Below are 22,427 nucleotides of genomic sequence, written 5' to 3'. Positions count from 1 at the left end.
ATGGATAATGTGTCTAATGTGGAAAGTTTTGTTCTATTAGGATTTAATGACACAATGAATTTCAGAGTACCCCTCTTCATAATAACTTTACTGCATTATTGTGTGATTTTGTTTTTCAATATCTCTCTTGTGCTGCTCATTTTCTTGGATGAAAACCTGCATGAACCTATATACATTTTTCTTAGTAGCTTTTGAATAATGCACTTTATGGGACCACAGGTTTCTACCCAAAATTCCTTTCAGACTTACTGTCATCTTTTCATCACATCTCATATGAAGGATGCTTGCTACAAGCTTTTATCATGTACTCATTTGCCTCCTGTGATTTGTCCATTTTAGCTGTTATGGCCTTTGACAGGTATCTGGCTATATGTCGACCTCTGCACTACCACTCTTTCATGACTAAGAGGAGGCTCTCTCAGCTGGTGTGTTTCTCCTGGCTAACACCTTTCTGCATTTTCTCCATCAATATCCCAATAACATCAAGAGTCAAGTTATGTGGTATAAACATTCAGAGAGTCTTATGTCTAGACTGGTTAATTGTTAAACTTGCTTGTCTTGAAGTCAACACCTTTTTAAAAAATACTGGTCCATATGCAACACTTATTGTTTATATATTTCATGGCTTTTTCATAATTTGGACTTACATGCATCTTATTAAAACATGCATGAGGTCCAGTGAAGACAGGGTAAAGTTTATGCAGACATGTGTGCCCCATCTGACCTCTTTGATCATATTTCTCTTTGTAATGGTTTTTCAGTCGATATATAGGCGATTTGACTCCACAGATTCATCTCGAACCTTCCAAAATTTCATTGCTATTGAGTTTCTCATTATCCCTTCAGTTATGAATCCTCTCATATATGGATTCAAACTCACCAAAATACAAAACAGAATCCTGACTTCAGTTTATCTTAACAGAAAATAACAACACACCCATCCAATGTACATTCTGCAAAAAAGAGCAATAAGGATAATAAATAAAACTACTTCAAGAGAACCATCAAATCCACTTTTTATCAAATTAAACATTCTCAAATTTAAAGATTTGGTTGACCTCAGAACTGCACAAACAATGTACAAAGCAGCGAATAAATCTTTGCCCCACAACATTCAGAACTTGTTCCAAATAAGACCAAATACTCATGACCTGAGAGGAATCCTTATGTTCAGCAAGCCAGTAGTAAGGACAAATGTAAAATATCAGAGAATTACAGTCAGAGGAGTTAGTGTGTGGAACACCTGTACAGATGAAATCAAGACAAGTACATCAATACAAAAATTCACACGATTGTTCAAAAATAATAAATTGCATGAATATAGGAAATCTTCCTCTCAGTGACTGAGTTGTCTCATTGTGTCCTCATTTTTTATAGATCAAGGCCTGAGTACTCCAAGCTTAAGTGTTCATTAAGGTGTTTGTCACATAGATATAAAATAAGCTCAGAGATTAAGCGGGTGTTAAAGACAGGGTGATTAGTTTATGTAAAAATGTAGTTTGTTGTTGTTCTGGTTTGTGTGCTGAAAATGGTTTTATTTGTGTATGTTCAATGTGTTAGACTTGTACATAGTTAACCATATATGATCAAATAATGTTGAATCCTGGATATGGATTTGTAAGCAATGAAATTTGAAATAAGGGGGTAGGAACAAGAAAAGTGTAAACTTCATCCTACTCCTTTTCGAGCACACGCATTCTGTAGACATAGATATATACATGAAAACTTGATGATTTTTAAGTTTTGGGGGTTTTTTTTTCTGTTGTTATTTCAATTATATTTGCATGTTCGAAATAAATTATATCTATCTATCTATCTATCTATCTATCTATCTATCTATCTATCTATCTATCTATCTACAGAAAATAACTAACATGAAATTTAGAGTTTCTTCAAAAATGAAAATGTAGGTTTTGCTTATAGTAAAGAATATATAGTGAGAGATATGAACATACCTGAAAAGAGCATGCCTTACTGTGTGTTCTCTTCAGTTTTGTCAAAGACCAACTACAATGTATCATGTTATGTTATTTTTAAGTGAATAAATTTACTTATGTGGATATATTGATCAGATTTATTGTAAATTGTATTTTTATGGGTTTTTATTTATTTATTTATTTTTTACATCGTTTTTAATTCAATACTTCCACAAAAGACTGTACTTGCTGAAGTTTCATTTTTATGCTTATAAAATGCTTAACTTTAGCCTGTTTGTTATTTCCAGGATTGGTTTTATTAATTTTTTTGTTTCATACTATTATGAGATGCTGTTTATCAGCAAGGAATTTTAGTAAGTTTAAAATAGATGTAACAATCCAAACCCAACACTTTGTGCATGAAATAGACTCAGAGGGATGTAGAATACCAGATTAAATAAGTGCATGCAGAAATGTTTATTTACATTTAACACAAACTTTAAAGTCTAACTTACTGAAGATATTTTCTGTAATTTTAAAATTTTTATTTTAGTTTGCTTTATTTACACAAGTATTGTTTCAGTTATTTTTATTTATCATTGTGTTTATCTGCAAAGCATTTCCAGATTTACAGTTTTAGTAAGATGTAATAACTTTGATATGGACTCCTGCACCCCTCCTTTGTTTCTAGGTGTAATGCAATTAGAATAAAAGCAACAGTTCATTGAAAGATGTTTATTTTACTTATTTGTGCCATGTCTTCATATCTATATAGAAATGTATAACACATAATTTGCACGCTGCTTAGTAACTAATGATGTGTACTGTATACGCTGTTGGCGTATACAGTACACATGTGATTTATCCTGAAATGACTGAAAATATTTTCTACTGCCATATACTTAAAGAGCCACAGTTCTGATGCGTGGATTTTATTGTATTATTGTAATAAGAGAAATTTAAATTTCACCACAAAGGCCACTATTGTGAGATATTACATTAAAATATTATTTTAGATTTTAGTTGATAAAATAATAAAAATTAAAATTATGATAAAAAATCAAGAAGTCAAGTTCTTGCAATGGCCACTGATTCAAAAAGTATGTAAATCCTAAGAGATTGGTACAAAAAAAATTTGAGTTTCTATGGATAGTATAACATATCATAACATCTCTATTGGGAGTGAACTGTTTGACAACTTGTCTTTCTGGATACTGCAACTACTGCTACTACTAATATTAACAATAATAACTTTATTTGTATAGGACTTTTCAGAACAAAGACATACAAAGTGCTTAACATTCCTAATAAAAGCCGCATATAAAAGGGGACACACTTTCCAGCATACAGACATATCTTCAAGATAGGCCAAGATTAAAAACCAGATCCAATTTGCCCATTTTTATGTGTCGAACTTCTAACATGTTGCACCAAATTAATTGATTTTGCAATGCTAAGTTGTATCCGTGCAATAGAGTATCCTACCAAAATGATCGTGTCAAATTTTACAAACAGAAAAAAAGCAGGTTAGAGAATTCATTCAAAGAAATTTGCAGGATTTAAGAAAATGATATAGGAGTAAATTGAACACTGTTTAGGATACTCGTGCATCTTAAAATGTGGCCTGAGGATCTTGAGACATTGGATAATTTATAATTGGGTGGACAAGTTCAGCAAGGGGTTCCTCTGGTTTGAGACAGGTGTCGGTGATACAGAAATTGTCCACTTTTTTCTGACATAATTATAAACAATAAATGATTAATTAAGAAAGATCTACTGTTAAATAAGGGTAATATGGCCACAGTGCTTAGATTATTGAGCTTTGGTGTACAAATGTGACCAATGTAAGATTTTTTTCTGTCTTATAATCACTGGAATTGGTAACGATGAGGTAGTGGACTGGGAAACTAGGCATAGTAGTGTTGCAGCAGCGGTTGTACAATTTAGCTAGTGAAACTGTGAGAAAACAGTTGAAGTGGAGCGTGGGTAACATGATTTTTCAGGCATCATGCTGTAGAAGACTTATATGAATGACCAGTTATAGGTACAGCCACTTCGAGTAACAGGTGCCATGACCCAGCAGCTGGAGGTGATCAGCATCTGCGAGGCCTGACCACTGTTACTTGGTATCACTGACTGGGTGCCTGAACTGTTTGTGTGCTGCTGGTAACTTTTGGAACACTTTTATTTAAATATGTGTCAAATAATATGGCTTGAGGTGAGGTACAAACCTTCCAAGTCCTTCAGTGTGCCTGTATTAATAGTTTATTATTTAGCACTAATCAGCAAGTATCTGTGTGATGTACCTATACAGTTTATGATTGCAGCTGGCTAACAAAGCTACCTAGCCATCATCCATTTATTTCTGCATTTATTTCTTTACAATACCACATGTCCTATCAGGACCTCTTTCTCAGGAGACTTAGGTTATAATTCTCACAGGCAGAATTGCAGAATAGAAGATTGGAAAAATGTTTCCTGGTCTGATGAGTCTCAGGATCAGAAGTTGGTGAAAACAACATGAAAGGCAAGCTCCATCCTGCCATTACACCACGATCATTGTAAGGGGTGCTGTCCTACTGCCTACCTTTACAGGGACTCCACTCTTCTATGTAGCGTCATATAAAATAATTTATTAATAAAAGCCAGTGGTTCTGTCATAAGGCTGGATGAAGTGGGCAGGATGGAGGATCTAAAATGCAGACTCTGAGACAAAAACTAAATTCAAAAAGTGGCTTCATTGCTGGACTTAAGAAATGCAAAAAATAAACTGGAATGAACTGGAAATTAATCAAATAGTAAAACAGTGTTTTCCAAAACAGAAAGCGCTGGGTACAAGACCCAGGAATGCGAGAGAATTTCAGTTCTCTGCTTATTGAACTAATGAAAAGCTTCACCCCTTAATACTTATTGTTAAGGTAAAATGCAGCACTTTAAGCATTTCACATGGTGAAGAGCAACTGCATATTATTCAATCTAACTAGTAAGTAAAGTCTGTAAGGTAAGACGTGTGCTGCTGTCATCACTTTAGGATGGCGCTAACCATGGCACCATGAACAACTACAAAATTGAACTTAAATCCATCTTCTCTTGTTCTTTGGTCATTTTTTTTCTTGTTCCGTAGACCAACAGAGGCTAATTTCCCAGGTGTGTGTTTTGTTGTTGAACCAAAGGCAGTAATTAACAGGAGGTGTTGAGGAAGAGCAGGTTATTGTTAGGGATGTAGCTACAGCAGCTCTTTGCTCTGTACACTCACAAGTTGTTACTCTAAGAAAGTACATGTTTTTTTCTGATCATGGATAATGTGCCTAATGTAAGAAGTTTCATTCTATTAGGATTTAATGAGACGATGAATTTCAGAGTACCCCTCTTCTCAGTTACTTTACTGTATTATTGTGTGATTTTGTTTTTCAATATCTCTCTTGTGCTGCTCATTGTCTTGGATGAAAACCTCCATGAACCTATGTACATTTTCCTGAGTAGCTTTTGCATTAATGCACTTTATGGGACCACAGGTTTCTACCCCAAATTCCTTTCAGACTTACTTTCATCTTCTCATAATATCTCATATGAAGGCTGCCTTTTACAAGCTTTTATCATGTACTCATTTGTCTGCTGTGATTTGTCCATTTTAGCTGTTATGGCCTTTGACAGGTATCTGGCTATATGTCGACCTCTGCACTACCACTCTTTCATGACTAAGAGGAGGCTCTCTCAGTTGGTGTGTTTCTCCTGGCTGACTCCTTTATGCACTTTCTCCATCAATATCATATTAACAACAAGAATCAAGTTATGTGGTATAAACATACAGAGAGTCTTATGTGTAAACTGGGTAATTGTTAAACTTGCTTGTCCTGAAACTGACACACTTTCAAACAACATCAATGCATATGTAATACTTGTCGTTTATCTGTCTCATTGGCTTTTCATACTTTGGACTTACATATATCTTATTAAAACATGTGTGAGGTCCAGCGAGGACAGGGTAAAGTTTACGCAGACCTGTGTGCCACATCTGATCTCTTTGATCATATTTCTCACTGTAATGTCTTTTGATTCGATGTATTTGCGATTTGGCTTCAGAGATTTACCCCAAAGCCTCCAAAACTTCATCACTATTGAATTTCTCATCATCCCTCCAGCTATGAATCCTCTCATATATGGATTTAAACTCACTAAAATACGAAACAGAATCTTGAGTTTAATTTATTTGAAAAAGAAATGATTTCCATTAAGGTTAAAGTTCCTTATTTAAAATAATTCAAAAATATTCAAAACAGATGCCGCAATATAAATACAAGTCTTTCTGGAGGCACTTGATTCAGAAACATTTAGTCATGTTTGCCTTGTCTAAGGCAAACATATATTTGGACTAGACAAATTTTACACTTTCTTTTTTGTTGTTTGAATGAAAACAACATTTTTTTCATGTTTTTGACTAAGAATTTCATTTTAAAAAGTATTCTGCATGATTTTTTGAGTACTGTTGTAAAATTCATCTATATACTATTCAGAAATCATCACAAATTCTTTGCCTTGCTGTGTCCTGATGTTCAAGGTATATTAACTGATATATGTGCAAGTTGATTAAACAGGTTTATTTCAAAGTGTCTTAGGTTTAAAGTAAACAAAATATTGTATGAAATATTCTATTGTAAATGACTGGTTAGTGCAGGCATCACTGTGTGTTACTCCTCAGTTTATGACAAAGATCAGTTAACAATGCTTAATTTTTTTTTTCAATAAACACGTTACATGTATAAATCTAAGGATCAGTGTTATTAGGTTGTATTTTTTCACTAGTATTTATTTATTTATATAAGGTTTTTTATTATTTTGGACAAATAGTAATAGATAAATGAAATAGATTCTGTGGTTAAAGTTTCCTCCATGTTTCTGTTAGTAAAGCTTTTGACTGGCACAAATATCAACATGCAGCTGTTATGGATTATTATCCCGTTGAAAGATCATCTCCTGTTAAGCGCTTTGAGGTGACTGCTATGCTATATAAATAAAACTGAATGGAATTGAACTGTTACTTACTTTTATTTGGCAATTTTTTTTGTTTTTAAATTTATATGTAAATTTCTCTCTGTACATTAATGACACCATAATTCTGCACTGGTTGAAATCTGATCACATATCCCCATTTCTTGACATATTGTAGTATTTACTACTTTAAAAATATAAGTTTTGTTTAGCATATCAAGCATAAAATTGTGTTGTTGTTGTTGTTGTTTGAAGTTTTTTAATCCCATAGCATAAAATAATAAAAAAAAAACAACAAAAAACAATGCAATAATAGTATTTTAAGAGTAACTCTTCTCTCTTCTACTCCTTCCTCGCCTTATCCTTCCAGCCAACCCTCAGCTCTATCATATCTTCTTTCTAATAGCAGACCCTCTAAATTTAAAGTAAAATATATTCCTATAGCACCTTTAAAACAATAGCTGTTGACCAAGGTGCTATCATGTAATAATAATCACATGACAAAAGAAAAAACACAGGACAAAATGACAGAATTTAAGAAAGAAAACATAAAAAGAGAAAACGTGAGTAAGAAATACCACAAAAAAGTAATCAAAACTTCTGATTTAAAAGACAGAAAAGAAAAGTGGGTTTTCAAATGGGTTTTAAAAATGTCTAATGTTGAGGTGATCCTGGTGTAAAAGGGCAGTTTGTTCCACAGTCTAGGAGCAGCCACAGCAAAGACAAGATCTCCTCTGTGCTTTAATCTGGACCTCAGGAAGTGTAGGAGCATTTGGTCTGCAGACCTCGGTGATCTTGAAGAAGTGTACAAATTTGATTTGATTTGATTGAATCTTTATTTTGAACATGTTAAAAAAGTACAACAACATAGAATTCAAAGAGACAAATAAATAAAGCAAAACAAAAGGAAAACGAGCAACCACAACTACAAATAACTTTCATGTTCAAAAAGGAGCAGGAAGAAGCATAAGCTTATTTAATCCCACCCCTTTTCCACTATCTAGTAATCAATAGACTACAGAAATACCTCCTTGCAATTACATTATATGTCAAGTGTATATATATATATTTTTAATTTATTTATTAATTATATATATATATATATATATATATATATATATATATATATATATATATATATATATATATATATATATATATATATATATATGTTTCTATCTATCCATACCTACGTATATACACATACACACATATACACATTTTCAATAACCCCAGTAACACCTCAAAGGATACACAACCTACAGATATATATACCCATACCAACATACCCGTGCACCCGCACACACATTAAAATATTGGACAAGAACACCCTATCAAATCTCTGCCTCCTCCCTGTACCCTGTAAAAACCATATCCTTAAACCGCTTTTTAAACTGCACCATGCTTCATATCTTTACTTAGTCTGTTCCACAGCTTCACTCCACACACAGAGATGCAAAAACTTTTTAATGTTGTGCGGATACAAGGATGTTTTAAATTTAATTCCCCTCTCAAATTGTAACCCCGTTCCCTTTTAGAAAACAGTTTTAGAATATTGTCAGGAAGCAGGTTATTTATTGCTTTATACATAATTTGTGCAGTGAGAAAATGAACCAGATCTGTGAATTTTAGAATTTTTGATTTTAAGAATAGTGGATTTGTATGATCTCTGTAACCAGTTTTATGGATTATCCTTATGGCCCTTTTTTGTAATATAAAGATTGATGATAGCGAACATTTGTAGGTATTGCCCCAAACCTCTGCACAGTAATGCAAATACGGTGCAATCAGGGAACAATAGAGAATGTGGAGTGATTTGTGGTCCAGAATGTGTTTTACTTTACTCAAGATTGAAACACTTCTTGAAATTTTGTTATGTATATGATTTATATGAGACTTCCAGTTTAATTTATCATCTATAATCACACCAAGAAACTTATGTTCAAGTACTCTTTCAATTTCCACACCATCTATATGAATCTGCGCTTGTGCATTTCTAAGGGAATTCCCAAATAAGATTATTTTAGTTTTACTTAGATTTAGAGATAGTTTGTTCCTGTTAAACCATTTTTTAATTTTGCACATTTCTGAAGTAACTGTATCCAGCAGTTCCTTTAGATTCCCCCCAGAACAAAAAATATTTGTGTCATCTGCAAATAATACTAGTTTTAATATATCAGATACCTTACAAATATCATTTATATAAATAATAAATAATTTTGGACCCAGTACAGAGCCTTGTGGAACACCACAAGCAATGTCCAAGCATGATGAGGAATGGACACCCAGCTTCACAAATTGTTTCCTGTCACTTAAATAATTTTTCACCCAGTGCAGTACAACCCCCCTGATCCCGTACCGTTCTAGTTTATTAATTAATATGTCATGATTGATTGTGTCGAATGCTTTCTTGAGATCCAGAAATAGTCCAGCTGCATACTGTTTCTGATCTATGGCATTCGTAATCTCCTCAATTGATTCGATTAATGCCAGAGATGTTGATCTTTTTGATCTGAATCCATATTGACTGTCATTTATATTTATCTAAGAATTTGTCTAATCGTTTATTAAACAGGTTTTCTAGGATTTTGGAGAATTGTGGTAGTAAAGAAACCGGCCTGTAATTTGTGAAGTGGTGTCTATCCCCAGTTTTATACAGCGGCACAACTTTAGCTATTTTCATTTTGTTTGGAACTTTTCCAGTCTGAAATGATAAGTTGCAAATATATGTTAGAGGTCCTACAATTCCTTCAATGACCTTCTTGATGATTATCATGTCAATATCATTACAATCAGTAGATGTTTTATATTTACACATGTGTACAGTGTCAATTATTTCTTTTTCCTCCACTGCTGTGAGGAACATTGAGTTAGGGTTCCTATCAATCAGGCATTCACCGCAGTCTACTGATGGCAGTGAGTCAGGAATTTGTTCTGCCAGATTTGGTCCAATATTTACAAAATAATGATTAAAGCTGTTGACCACATCAGCAGTGTTTTCCATAATATTGCCATTGTCAATAAAATATTGCGAATAACTTTGTTGTCCAGAATTATTTTTAATGATACCGTTTAAAACATCCCATATAATTCCTTCATATTATGTTTATTGTTGTTCAATGTTTTACTATAATACTCCTTTCTACATACACGTATAATATTGGTCAACTTATTTTTGTATTTTTTATATTTATTTTCAGCATCTTTTGTTCTATGTTTTAGGAATTCCCTATAGAGTGTATTTTTCTTTTTACATGCATTTTGTAAACCCTTAGTGATCCATGGTCTATCTGAATATTTGTGCTTTCTGTTGTATTTTATTGTTGGACAGTTTTTATCGTACAATTCCATGAATATTTTTAAAAATATACCATATGCAATATCAATATCAGTTTCTTTGTACACATTGTCCCAGTCCTGATTTAATAGATCGTTCTTAAGTGCATTCATAGTTTCGTCTGTCCTTACTCGTCTGTATCTCAGTTGTTCTTCATGCTGATTTCTCTTATAATTAGTGTTATAAACTGCAAAAACTGGTAGGTGATCACTGATGTCATTAATTAATAATCCGCTCACGATGTTGTTTTCCATATTGTTGGTGAAAATATTGTCAAGTAAGGTGGCACAATGTGGTGTAATTCTGCTAGGCCTGGTTATTTTAGGATGTAAACTCAAACTGAATTAAAAATATCAGAAAGGCACCAGGGCGATAATGCATGAAATACCTTAAAAACAAATAATAAGCTAAATCAAGCTTCTACAAGGATAAAGATCTGATATGATCCATGCATCTCACCTGCTGTATTATACTATTTCCAAACTGTTTGGTACAAAGATAAATCAGAGGTCAAACCAGATCATCAACGAACTATTAATTGTAAATATATTTTCATTTAAAAAATGTAATCATTTTAATCATTTTGAACAATTAAAACACTTAAAATGTAAAACTTCCCTCAAAAAGAATGAAACCATCGCTACCTCTACTCCTTGCATCTTCACAGTCATATCTACCTATATCTATCTCACACACATGTAGTCTATACATGCTATACATATGCATACACATCACATCTGAAGTGCTCTTTCTCATCATGAAGCCATACTGAAGTCATACTGCTGCTCACACATCACTCTTCCACCTTCTTAACACAATCTTTACAGTGCACCTGTTTTATTGTTTATTGCAAAAGCCTGACTTGTTGCCTGCAAAATGCAAGGAAGTACAGGGCACTGCACCTTAGTCACTCCATAACAAGAGCCGCAACCCAGAAAAGTACAGGGTACTTACAGTGTACTTGTTTCATTGTTTCTTGCAAAAACCTGACTTGATGTCCTCAAATTGCACTTAAATACAGGGTACTTGCGCCTTAGTGGCAGGTTGTGTTATAAAGTGTTACCTTTCATTAGTTTGCATAAATTCGTTACATATGTTAAACTATAAACACTTAAAATCATATAGAGATCAGTCTCAATAAGCATATGCATCAGTGCGTTCTTCTGGTTTTTACACATTAAAATAAAAAAAGAGTGAAACTAAGCACATTCCCTGCACATTTTATTTTTGAGGTTATTGTTGAAAATTTCAGGGAGTAAGTCATTTTTTTTCTGCTTCTTTTAGGGTTAAACATTATACAGAGGCCAGGTTGTTAGTGTGAAATACATTCCCATTTACAAAATATGTAAATATTATTTTCTGTTACAATCTAAAAAGTAAAGGAAGACTCATTATAACACAGCTATATTATATATTTTTGAATGAAATGAAGAGACCTGTCATCTATAGAGAGCTTGAATAGACTGTAACAACAAGCTTGATACCCATGAATCACCACTCAAAATTCCTCTGGATGCTGCTGAAGCTCTTCTTCTTAAACTAAATGCATTAATTTATCTTACTGCTCATCATTTGCTTACAACTGTTTGAAGTCATTTCCCAGATCTTAGCAGTTACATAAAATACAAAGAACTTTATTATTAAAAGTAAATTTAATTTTAAAAAATTTGTTCAACTCAAGAAGTGAAAGCACCACTTACATCATGCTGACCACGTAATTGTGGCTGACACAAAGAGTATATAAACCTCTGGTGACATACTTTGTCAGTTAGACAGTATACAGAGAGACTTCATTTCACCCTGACTTTAACTTGTGAAAATGTCATTTGCTCTCAGTTTAAAATGACACCTAGTAAGGTAAACTAGGGTTAAGTGATATTGCAAACTACAAGATCACTATCTTTATTTTTACTTTACTGTGTTACTGTGTGATTTGGCTGGTAAATTTGATGATAATTGTCACAGTCATTGTGGATAAAAGCCTTCATGAACCCATGTACATCTTCCTCTGCAATCTGTGTGTCAATGGACTCTATGGGACAGCTGCATTTTATCCCAAGTTTCTCTATGATCTTCTGTCCACCACTCATGTCATCTCTTATGCAGGATGCCTTTTACAGGGTTTTGCATTGCACTCTTCAGTTGCTGCTGACTTCTCTCTTCTAGCTCTCATGGCCTATGACAGATACACGGCTATATGTCGACCTCTTGTGTACCACTCTCTGATGACTAAACAAAGAGTTTGTATCTTTGTATTTTTTGCTTGGCTTACTCCCTTTTATCTTCTCTTAATGAGCACGATAACAACAGCAGTGTTGAGGTTATGTGGCTCACACATACCAAGGATCTACTGTATAAACTGGTTAATTTCTAATCTAGCTTGCTCTGCCTCTGTATCTAAAGTGATTATTCTTGCTTTTAATTACACCTTTTGTTTTGGTCATGCGGTTTTTTGTTTTCTGGTCTTATGTACATTTGATCAAAACATGTCAGTCATCCAAAGAAAACTGGAACAAATTCATGCAGACATGTGTACCACATTTATTCTCCATAACAGTTGTTGTTGTGTCTTTTCTTTTTGATATGTTATGCATGCAATTTGGCTCAAAAGAAATACCACAAATTTTTGAGAATTTCATGGCAATGGAAATTCTCCTCATCGTACCAATTATTAATCCCGTCATGTATGGATTTAAATTGACACAAATACAAAACAGCATTTGAATTTTATATGTGATAAAAGTTTGGCTTTGAGATTAAAGCCTTCAGCGTGTCTGCAAAAAGAGGAAAAAATCTCTTTATATATGTACATATGTGATTTAATCAAAATGTGATCTGTAGTGTTAATGAATAGATACTGTGACAGTACATATTTCCAGACTTTTCATTAATTGAAATATAAGTAGAATTTCCTTTTGGTTTCTACATGTTGAAATATATTTATAGCATATATAGCATATAAATGTTTGTAGCATTTATAGCAATTATAGCAATTATAGCATCAGCTGTACCCTATCCTTGCAAACTGTAATGGATCTTGCCTTCTGTTTAAATTTTCCTTTAAGACACCCAAAACACATTTCTTAAAACATTTTATAACTATTGATGTTACTGTTGGTATGAGTCTAGAGTCATTTCTAAGAGCCAATGGAATTTGGACTGAATGCATAGCAAGCTTGGTTCATATTGCTGGGAGTAGGTCAAACTCATTTCTGGTGTGTATTGGACTCTGCCAGGGCTGCCGTCTGTCACCAGTTTTGTTCATAGTTTTTATGGCAGAATAACTAGGCATAGCCAGGCAATGGAGGCTCTTCGCTCCAGTGACCTCAGGATTTCATCTTTTGCCTTTTGCTGATGATATGGTTTCCGGCTTGCACTTTATCATGAGTGTATCATGAGTGGTTTATGATCAAGTGAGAAGTGGCAGGAATGAGAATGGGCACCTCCAACTCCGAGATCATGGTTCTCAGCCGGAAAAACACGGAGTGACAACTCCAAATAGGCATAAGCTGCTTTCCTAAGTGGAGGAGTTCCATTGTATTGGAATCTTGTTTATGAGTGTATTAAGAGTGGAGCATGAGATTGACAGGTGGACTGGGCGTGGATGGAGAGCAAATAAGCACTGATATGAGAGTTTTGTACATAATCCCATTAGGTTCATGAAGTGTGTACACAACATCAATAATGGTGGAGCAACAAAAACAAACTGTAACTGTCAGAGTTTTACCCCTCATACTGCTGGATAAACAGAATCTCACTCAGGAACGAGGTCACACAGAGCTCAAGTTTTCACTCACGAGAGGGAAGCAGTTGTCTTCAACCCACTACAACTTGCTTTCCCCCTGCAGGTTGTTTTTATTGGTTACACACATGAATATTCATAAAGCTTGTTGCTGTATTACCTAAGAGAAATTACTATATCTGGTTACAAAGTGTAATTGTGCAAGCATAGTTATACAATGTGTGTGGTTATATGATGGGAGTGCAGCCCTCCCAGGATGTTGTCGGTATCTCGTCCCAGCCAGGTGGCTTCCTTCACTGAGTAGAATCTGTTCTTCTCAAGGCTGCTTGTTCCCCTTATCGAGGTCATGCACATACTCATATGCATGGGTTACATAGAGAGCAAACAGAAGCATTCTAGCTTTTTAAATGGCAACCTACAACACATACATTAAACCTAACATTCTTCCTTCCTGTTTGACATTTTAAAAGCTTGTGTTGTCAACTACCAGTACAGCATCACTTGCAGGTGCATTTTCAATGCTTACTTCATTTGAACACAATCTTTCATGCCCTTCTCTGGGTCTTCCTGGGCTAATGCGTAGTAAATAAAGGTATTAGTCACCATTTTTTGTACCATGCTCTTAATGCAAGGGAAAATACAGGTCACCGCAACAAACATAGAGAGTAAAACAACAAATACTGGGGTCAAGATCTTCAGTAGCATATGCCACCAGGGTCCAGAAGTCAGCCATGCGAGCCCATCCTGTGTTGAGGCTCCTGGCGTGTGATCTGCCACATACCTTTGCAGCACTGTTAAGTTCTTTAGGGCCTCATAGATGTCGCCGCCCATGGAGTATCCGTCTGGAATGAATGTGCAACACGTCTCACCAATTAGCTTACACACCCCACCTTGGGATGCTGTTATCAGGTCCAGCGTCAGTCTGTTTTGCAACACCATCGTACATATCGTCTTCTGTTCCTCTGCCAAGGCCGTTCCCAGGACCTTGGTAAGATTTATATGCCTCAGGAGTGCATATCTGTTGATTTCCACATGATCACTCAGTTTTACCAAGGCACACAATCCTCCCCAACCTTCTGGGAGTGACAGGTATGCTTTGTTGTCCACACAGGAAATACCAATCCGCCAGTACTCTCGTTCCTTTCATACCTGGCACAGTTTTGACACAGAATGTCTCAGTTTGTTTATGTCCTGTCAGTGGAAGTCGGTAAGAGGTGTTAAATCTGCCAGCCATGCCATCCTTGCTGCTGACTAAAAGCAAGGGAGTCATTGATTTCTTCACCGGGTTTGAGATTTTTTTTGGTTTTGTTAAAGAAATTAAAAGGAAATTGGATCCAGCTGTTTCTGTTTTACTGCTGCTATACTGCTCCCTCCTGTTGAGTCATGACCACGCCCATGGCTCAAAATTTCAGCAGCAGTCTTGTAGAAGTGTTCATGATGCAAATGACAACAGCAATGACACAAAGGGAGACTCTCTGTAGAGTGTCAACCTCAGCATGGCACAGTGAAAAAAGCATTAGATGATAATCCTTGGGAAATTGCCATCAGTCATTTCCCGTCACCGCCATAGCTTCTGGTTTCTGTGTTGTTTACGGAATCATGATGCCATCCCTGAACTTCCTCTGCGCTGTCAATTGGAGCTTGGCATGCTCCCCTTATCCTTCAGCCCATTCTGTTGTCCAACATCTCCTGTCGATGCTCTCTAGGAAGCCCAGTGGCACAGCTCTCTGCGGGTCGTCAGCTGGAGGCGTTCTCCACTCCTCACTGATCCTCTTGTCGCCTCTGTCATAGCCTCAGTCTGCATCTGCATCTCAGTCTCTTCTTCCATCACTTCCCCTCATTCCACCTGTAATTTAAACAATGACACCTCCCCAGAAACTCTCTTTTGCCACATGGCCCTTGCCATGTGGCAAAACATACACAAGAAAGTTGCACATTTTCTCTTAAAGATTTCCAGGGCTTGTCCCTCAGTGCAGCTTTACTCCAAGCCTGTAACCCTGTCATAAGAAAAAAATTAGCCAGTGATTTTCACGTGAAAGTTGTTCAACTCCCAGCTCCGCTTGGAGCCTGTATCCTAGAAGACAAATCTGTAAGCTAAATCAAACTTCACAATTGCAAACAACTGTAGATCATAATAATGAGTATAGTAATAAAGTATTCAGTACTACAAAGACAAGTGTTATATGCAGTTTCTTTTTTTTTTTTCAAGTCATTCAACCCACTACTATTGCTGTAATGTGTCCCAAATCATGGATCATCCCATGCGTTTATTCCAAATTACTGTAATCAGCAACTTTCCTTAAATAATGTCACTTACTCATTTCATCACTATGAGCTCAATAGTAGTCAGATAATGAGCCCAACATTAAAAATGTCCTTTAATCACTGCACATGTGCTCTAACGTCACTTGTCTGTCCGTGCTGAATCCTTCACAAGCACTCTTAGAGAAAAACAAAACATTAGCCTTGGAGCGTCATGGAGGTCAGGCCTGGATCAACAGATTCCAGAGGTGCTGCTGTAAATCATGTGGTCAACCCTCCTTTTCTGTGAAAGGAGTGATACCGATTTTAACACAGTATGTGTTTCACATTGAATACACATGCTCACAGTAATATTCAACATTTTCCCAACAGCATAGTTTAATTGCATCACCAACACATAGCCTGTAAACATGGTTTCCTTCACACAAAAATTACAGTTAAAGGTTAGATCTGTAGGGCCCACATTCTCATGTGACCCTTTGGTCTCCCCCTCTGGACTCTGTCATCCTCCTGCTCCTGCAAAAACAGAGAAACACACATTCATATATCCACCCCTTTGTCATATCTGGATGGAAGTGGAATCTTGCATGTTGGTGTTAAGTCAGGCAACTCAGTCAACTGTCAGTCCAGTCAGGTCCCCATTTTTTTTATTGTTTATTCATTGCTGGCAGTAGAATCTGTCATCGCATTAAGTTTCTCACTGTCAGCAATATGACGCCATTTCAAAAAGAAAAAGAAGAATTTAGATCGGATTACCTCGCTGAATCCTTTTAGACCGGGACTCCTACTCTGATGGCGTCCCAAATAAGTGGCCTTCTCCAGAACCCATTATAATTTGGAAAAGCTCACTTGCAACCATTTTCCCGACAATGTGTCGTATAGCGCTTTCCGGTCTAATCGTGCAGATCTGTTCAAACGACAGAGATTATCAAACAAAACTTTCAGTGCACTGTGAAAGTAACAAAATAAGGAATAAAAAGGCCTAGTTAAGTCATGACACATGCTCCTTATCTCAGGAGGGTACATCATACCAAACCTAATTGGCAGGTTCAACTTTGCAACAAAAGAATAATCATCAGATAGATTAATCCCAAAACATTCATCCATCAGCCACACACCTCACGCCACGCAAAATAACCCTAATGTCGTATCACATAAGGAGTTTCCTCCCATGTAAACAGATGTGTGCCATGATAAAACCTTCCTCCACACACTAGAAATAAGAAACTAATTTCAATCCTCTGCTGCATGTTCCAGGTCCTGAGGCAGCAAAACAGCCCAGAGGTCTTGGGGATCATCAAGATGTTTTCGGGCAAAACTGAGACAAGCCTTTATGTTTCTTTTGCTCAGCAGTGGTTTTCATCTTGGAACTCAGCAATGCAGCCCATTTCTGTCTTTTTCTTAAGGTCGAGTCATGAACACTGACCTTAACTGAGGCAAGTGAGTGAGGCCTGCAGTTCTTTGGATGTTGTTCTGGAGTCTTTTGTGACCTCTTGGATGAGTCATCACTGCACTCTTGGGGTAATTTTGGTCGAGTGACCACTCCTGGGAAGGTTCATCACTGTTCCATGTTTTCGCTATTTGGTTCTCATCAAATTCCCAATGCCATTGCAATTGCCCCCTGCCATATCTTCCAGCTTTGAAGTGCAACTAATTTAGTTGAACTGTGCCCCCTTGATTCTCTGTGCTGTGGTGTGGTGGCCTTTGATGTGAGTTGGTACCACACACTTGATTTAGTACTGTCATATGGCCTAGACATCTGCATTACTGATATCAACAACGCTGGGATCTCGGACCATTTCCCAGTTATGTTTAAGGTTGAAATATGTAATGTGGAATTGAACTGTGAGGGCCCTTTGTACCAAGTATGCATGTTTAATCCTGAGTCTATCACTCATTTCTCTACCACCTTGACTAACTTTGCCTTTTATGATGCCAGTTGTAATACAGTTACACCAGTCAACGAACTGACTTACTCCTTTATCTCTACATGCACCTTTATCTTGGACACTGTGGCTCCCCTAAAGACTAAACATTTTTAGTTGTCTCGCCAACGTTGGTTGAATGAATCTACGCACACTCTCAGTGAATGCCGCCGAGCCGAGAGGAAATGGAAAAAAGACAAACTACAGATGTCCCTGGACATCTTGCACAACTGTCAATCGAAACATCAGAAGGCTGTTAAATTCGCAAAAGCTTCCTTCCTGTCAGAAATTATTGCGACTAGCAAAGTTGACCCAGACAGTAAAGCTAGTTCCCGGCTACGAGCCCGACATGGAACCCATAGTATTAGCCAGAGGTCTCCTTACCATCGGAGCTGCGGACCTGGCCGAGGTAACAACAGAGTGCAAACATGTTGAGCGACTGGCTGGTGTTAGTTGTTAGATTGGTGTTAGTTCATTGAGAGATTTATTTGGAAAGACAACAATTTTCCCTTGCAGTCAAAAACTAATGTGTACGCTTATGCCTGCATTTTTATTTTGTTAAATACAAACAAAATTGTAGCAAAAGTGCTGCCATGTGTCTAGCCAGAAAGAGCTGTTTATTTGGAAGTTCAATGAAACTATTGTACTATACTGTACTATACTGCTGAGTGACTGTCTTCTGCTCGTCAAATACATTTCATTGCAATGCTGACCCTGTGCTAACTTGCATATGACAAATGAAACTGAAAGGCTTCAGATAGTTAAGAGTGAGAAAAAATTGCATTCATGTTTGCAATTTTGTCTTGTTACACAATATTTGGAATTAAATAAAACAAAAAAAAAACCCACTACATTTTAGGAAATATTAGTGGGTGTTTTTGTGTTTGTTTTTTACTTGGACACTAAAGTGGCCCTCCAATGAGATGACGGTGCCAGAAGTGCCCCGCGGCTCATTTGAGTTTGAGACCCCTGCTTTATAACCTTTTCCAGACTGAGAGATCTCAATTACTTTGTTTCTCATTTGTTCCTGAATTTCCTTGGATCACGGCATAATGTCTGGCTTTTGAAGATCTTTTGGTCTACTCCACTTAGGCAGGTCCTGTTTAAGTGATTTCTTGACTGAGAACAGGTATGGCAGGAATCAGGCCTGGGTGTTGCTACAAAAACTGAACTCAGCTTTCCAAAGATGTGATACACCACAGCTAATTTATGTTTTTAATGGGGGAAGGGGGGACAATGACATTTCACACAGGGCTGGGTAGGTTTGGATTTTTTTCAACCTGTAATAATAAAGACCTTCATTTAGAAACTGTGTTTTGAGTTTATTTCAGTTATCTTTGTCTAATATTTATATTTGTTTGAGGATCTGAAACATGTGACACACAGACACACATACAAAAAAAGGAAATCATGAAGAGGGCATGTATAATGTTCTAAAAGGTGGTGTTTTAATTCCAAAACACGAGCTGATCTTATATTATATTATATTATATTATATTATAGTCAAGTACCACAGTTTTGCTTTGTTGTTTTTCGGCTGATTGTTTAATAGATCAAGAGAGGTTTAATTCCCAAGTGTTTTTTGTTGTTAAACAAAAGGCAACAATTAAGAGGAGGTGTAGAGGCACAGCAGGCAATGTTTGAGATGCAGATGCAGCTCTGTACACTCACATATACTCACACACGCATATTTTTACACTAATAAAGCATCTGACTTCTCTGATCATGGATAATGTGTCTAATGTAGAAAGTTTCGTTCTGTCAGGATTTAATGAGACAATGACTTTCAGAGTACCCCTCTTCTCATGCACCTTCCTGTATTATTGTCTAATTTTATTTTTCAATATTTCTCTTGTGCTCCTCATTGTCTTTGATGAAAACCTCCATGAACCTATGTACATTTTACTGAGCAGCTCTTGCATTAATGCACTTTATGGGACCACAGGTTTCTACCCAAAATTCCTTTCAGACTTACTGTCATCTTCTCATAATATCTCATATGAAGGCTGCCTTTTACAAGCTTTTATCATGTACTCATTTGCCTCCTGTGATTTGTCCATTTTAGCTGTTATGGCCTTTGACAGGTATCTGGCTATATGTCGACCTCTGCACTACCACTCTTTCATGACTAAGAGGAGGCTCTCTCAGCTGGTGAGTTTCTCCTGGCTAACACCTTTATGCATTTTCTCCATCAATGTCCTGCTAACATCAAGAATCAAGTTATGTGGTATAAACATACAGAGAGTCTTATGTGTAAACTGGGTAATTGTTAAACTTGCTTGTCCTGAAGCTGACACACTTTCAAACAACATCAATGCATATGTAATAGTTGTCTTTTATCTGTCTCATTGGCTTTTCATAATTTGGACTTACATATATCTTATTAAAACATGTGCGAGGTCCAGCGAGGACAGGGTAAAGTTTACGCAGACCTGTGTACCACATCTCATCTCTTTGATCATATTTCTCACTGTAATGTCTTTTGATTCGATGTATTTGCGATATGGCTCCAGAGATTTACCCCAAAGCCTCCAAAACTTCATCACTATTGAATTTCTCATCATCCCTCCAGTTATGAATCCTCTCATATATGGATTTAAACTCACTAAAATACGAAACAGAATCTTGAGTTTAATTTATTTGAAAAGCAAATGATTTCTGTTAAGGTTAAAGTTCCTTATTTAAAATAATTAAAAAATATTCAAAACAGTTGCAGCAATATAAATACAACTCTTTCTGGAGGCACTTGATTCAGAAACATTTAGACAACAAGTTGTCTAAGGCAAACATTTCTTTGGTTTAGACTAATTTTGCTAATATTTTGTTGTTTTGTAGTATGACATGTCATATTTGCTCAATCCAGCATGAATGTTAAATGACATTTGTAGTTTTTTTCATGTTTATGACTAAGAATTTTATTTTAAAAAGGATTCTGCGTGATTTTTTGAATAGTGTTGTAAAATTCATCTGTACATCATTCAGAAATCATCACAAATTCACATTTGATTTCATTGCCTTGCAGTGTCCTGATATTCAAGGTATATTAGCTAATATATGTGAAAGTTGATTAAACAGAAGAATAAACAAGTGCCTTAGGTTTAAAGTAAACAAAATATTGTATGAAATGTTTTGTTCTAAATGGTTCTAAGGCCTGTTCTAAACAGGCCTCACTGTGTGTTACTCCTCAGTTTAAGACAAAGTATAAATATAAGGATCAGTGTTATTAGTTTTGGGACTTTTATGTATTTTTTCATTACTATTTGTTTCTGTCAGTAAAACTTTTTACTGGCATAAATATCAATATGCAGTTGTTATGGATTATTATCCTGTTGAAAGATCATCTCCTGTTAAGAGCCTTGAGGTGACTGCTGTTGTGATCCGACATTATATAAATAAAACTGAATGGAATTGAATTGTTACGTACTTTTTTCAGCCAATTTTTGTTTTTAAATTTGTATGTAAACTTCCCTCTATACATTAATTAATGACACCATAATTTTGCACTGTTTGAAATCTGATCACATACCCTCATTTCTTAACATACTGTAGTATTTACTAGAGTTTTGTTTAGCATATCAACCATAAAATTGTCTTTTTTCCCTTTTTTAAAGTATTTGAATCCCATAGCATAAAATTACAAAAAAAAACAAAACAACCAATGCAATAATAGTATTTTAAAAGTAACTCTTCTCTCTTCTACTCCTTCCTTTGCTTATCCTTCCAACCAACCCTCAGCTCTATGATATCTTCTTTCTAATAGCAGGACAAAATGACAGAATTTAAGAAAGGAAACATAAAAAGAGAAAACCTCAGTATGAAATACCACAAAAAAGTAATCAAAACTTCTGATTTAAAAGACAAAAAATAAAAGTGGGTTTTCAAATGGGTTTTAAAAATGTCTAATGTTGGGGTGATCCTGATGTGAAAGGGCATTTTGTTCTACAGTTTAGGAGCAGCCACAGCAAAGGCCCGATCTCCTCTGTGCCTTAATCTGGACCTCAGGAAATGTAGGAGCATTTGGTCTGCAGACCTCAGTGATCTTGAAAAACTGTAAAAATTAAAAATATCAGAAAGGTACCAGGGCGATAATCCAGGAAATACCTTAAAAACAATTAATAAGCTAAATCAAGCTTCTACAAGGATAAAGATCTGATATGATCCATGCATCTCACCTGCTGTATTATACTATTTCCAAACTGTTTGGTACAAAGATAAATCAGAGGTCAAACCAGATCATCAACGGCCTATTCATTATA

At 35.8% G+C, this 22,427-nt stretch overlaps 3 protein-coding genes and 1 pseudogene across 3 annotated transcripts; all 4 read left to right on the top strand.

Annotated features, from left to right (window-relative positions):
- On the top strand, positions 1-929 carry LOC134644004 (olfactory receptor 5B21-like). Its single transcript, XM_063496632.1, is given in 2 exon segments — positions 1-190; positions 193-929. Coding segments are annotated over 2 exon segments (927 nt in total).
- A 4,282-nt stretch (positions 930-5,211) lies between these two features.
- LOC134645826 (olfactory receptor 6N1-like) lies at positions 5,212-6,141 on the top strand. Its single transcript, XM_063499430.1, has one exon. It carries the CDS (start codon positions 5,212-5,214, stop codon positions 6,139-6,141), a length of 930 nt encoding a protein of 309 aa, XP_063355500.1.
- Positions 6,142-11,118: 4,977 nt separating this feature from the next.
- LOC134644035 (olfactory receptor 11A1-like) lies at positions 11,119-12,966 on the top strand (annotated as a pseudogene).
- Positions 12,967-19,896: 6,930 nt separating this feature from the next.
- LOC134645835 (olfactory receptor 2G6-like) lies at positions 19,897-20,826 on the top strand. The gene has a single exon (XM_063499441.1). The coding sequence runs from the start codon at positions 19,897-19,899 to the stop codon at positions 20,824-20,826; it is 930 nt and encodes a 309-aa protein (XP_063355511.1).
- The last annotated feature ends 1,601 nt before the right edge of the window (positions 20,827-22,427 follow it).

Source organism: Pelmatolapia mariae, linkage group LG16_19 (genome assembly GCF_036321145.2).
Source record: "Pelmatolapia mariae isolate MD_Pm_ZW linkage group LG16_19, Pm_UMD_F_2, whole genome shotgun sequence".
In the NCBI taxonomy this organism is placed as follows: domain Eukaryota; kingdom Metazoa; phylum Chordata; class Actinopteri; order Cichliformes; family Cichlidae; genus Pelmatolapia; species Pelmatolapia mariae.
Note: the sequence above shows the minus strand (reverse complement) of the source record. Positions and strands in the feature narration are given on the sequence as shown.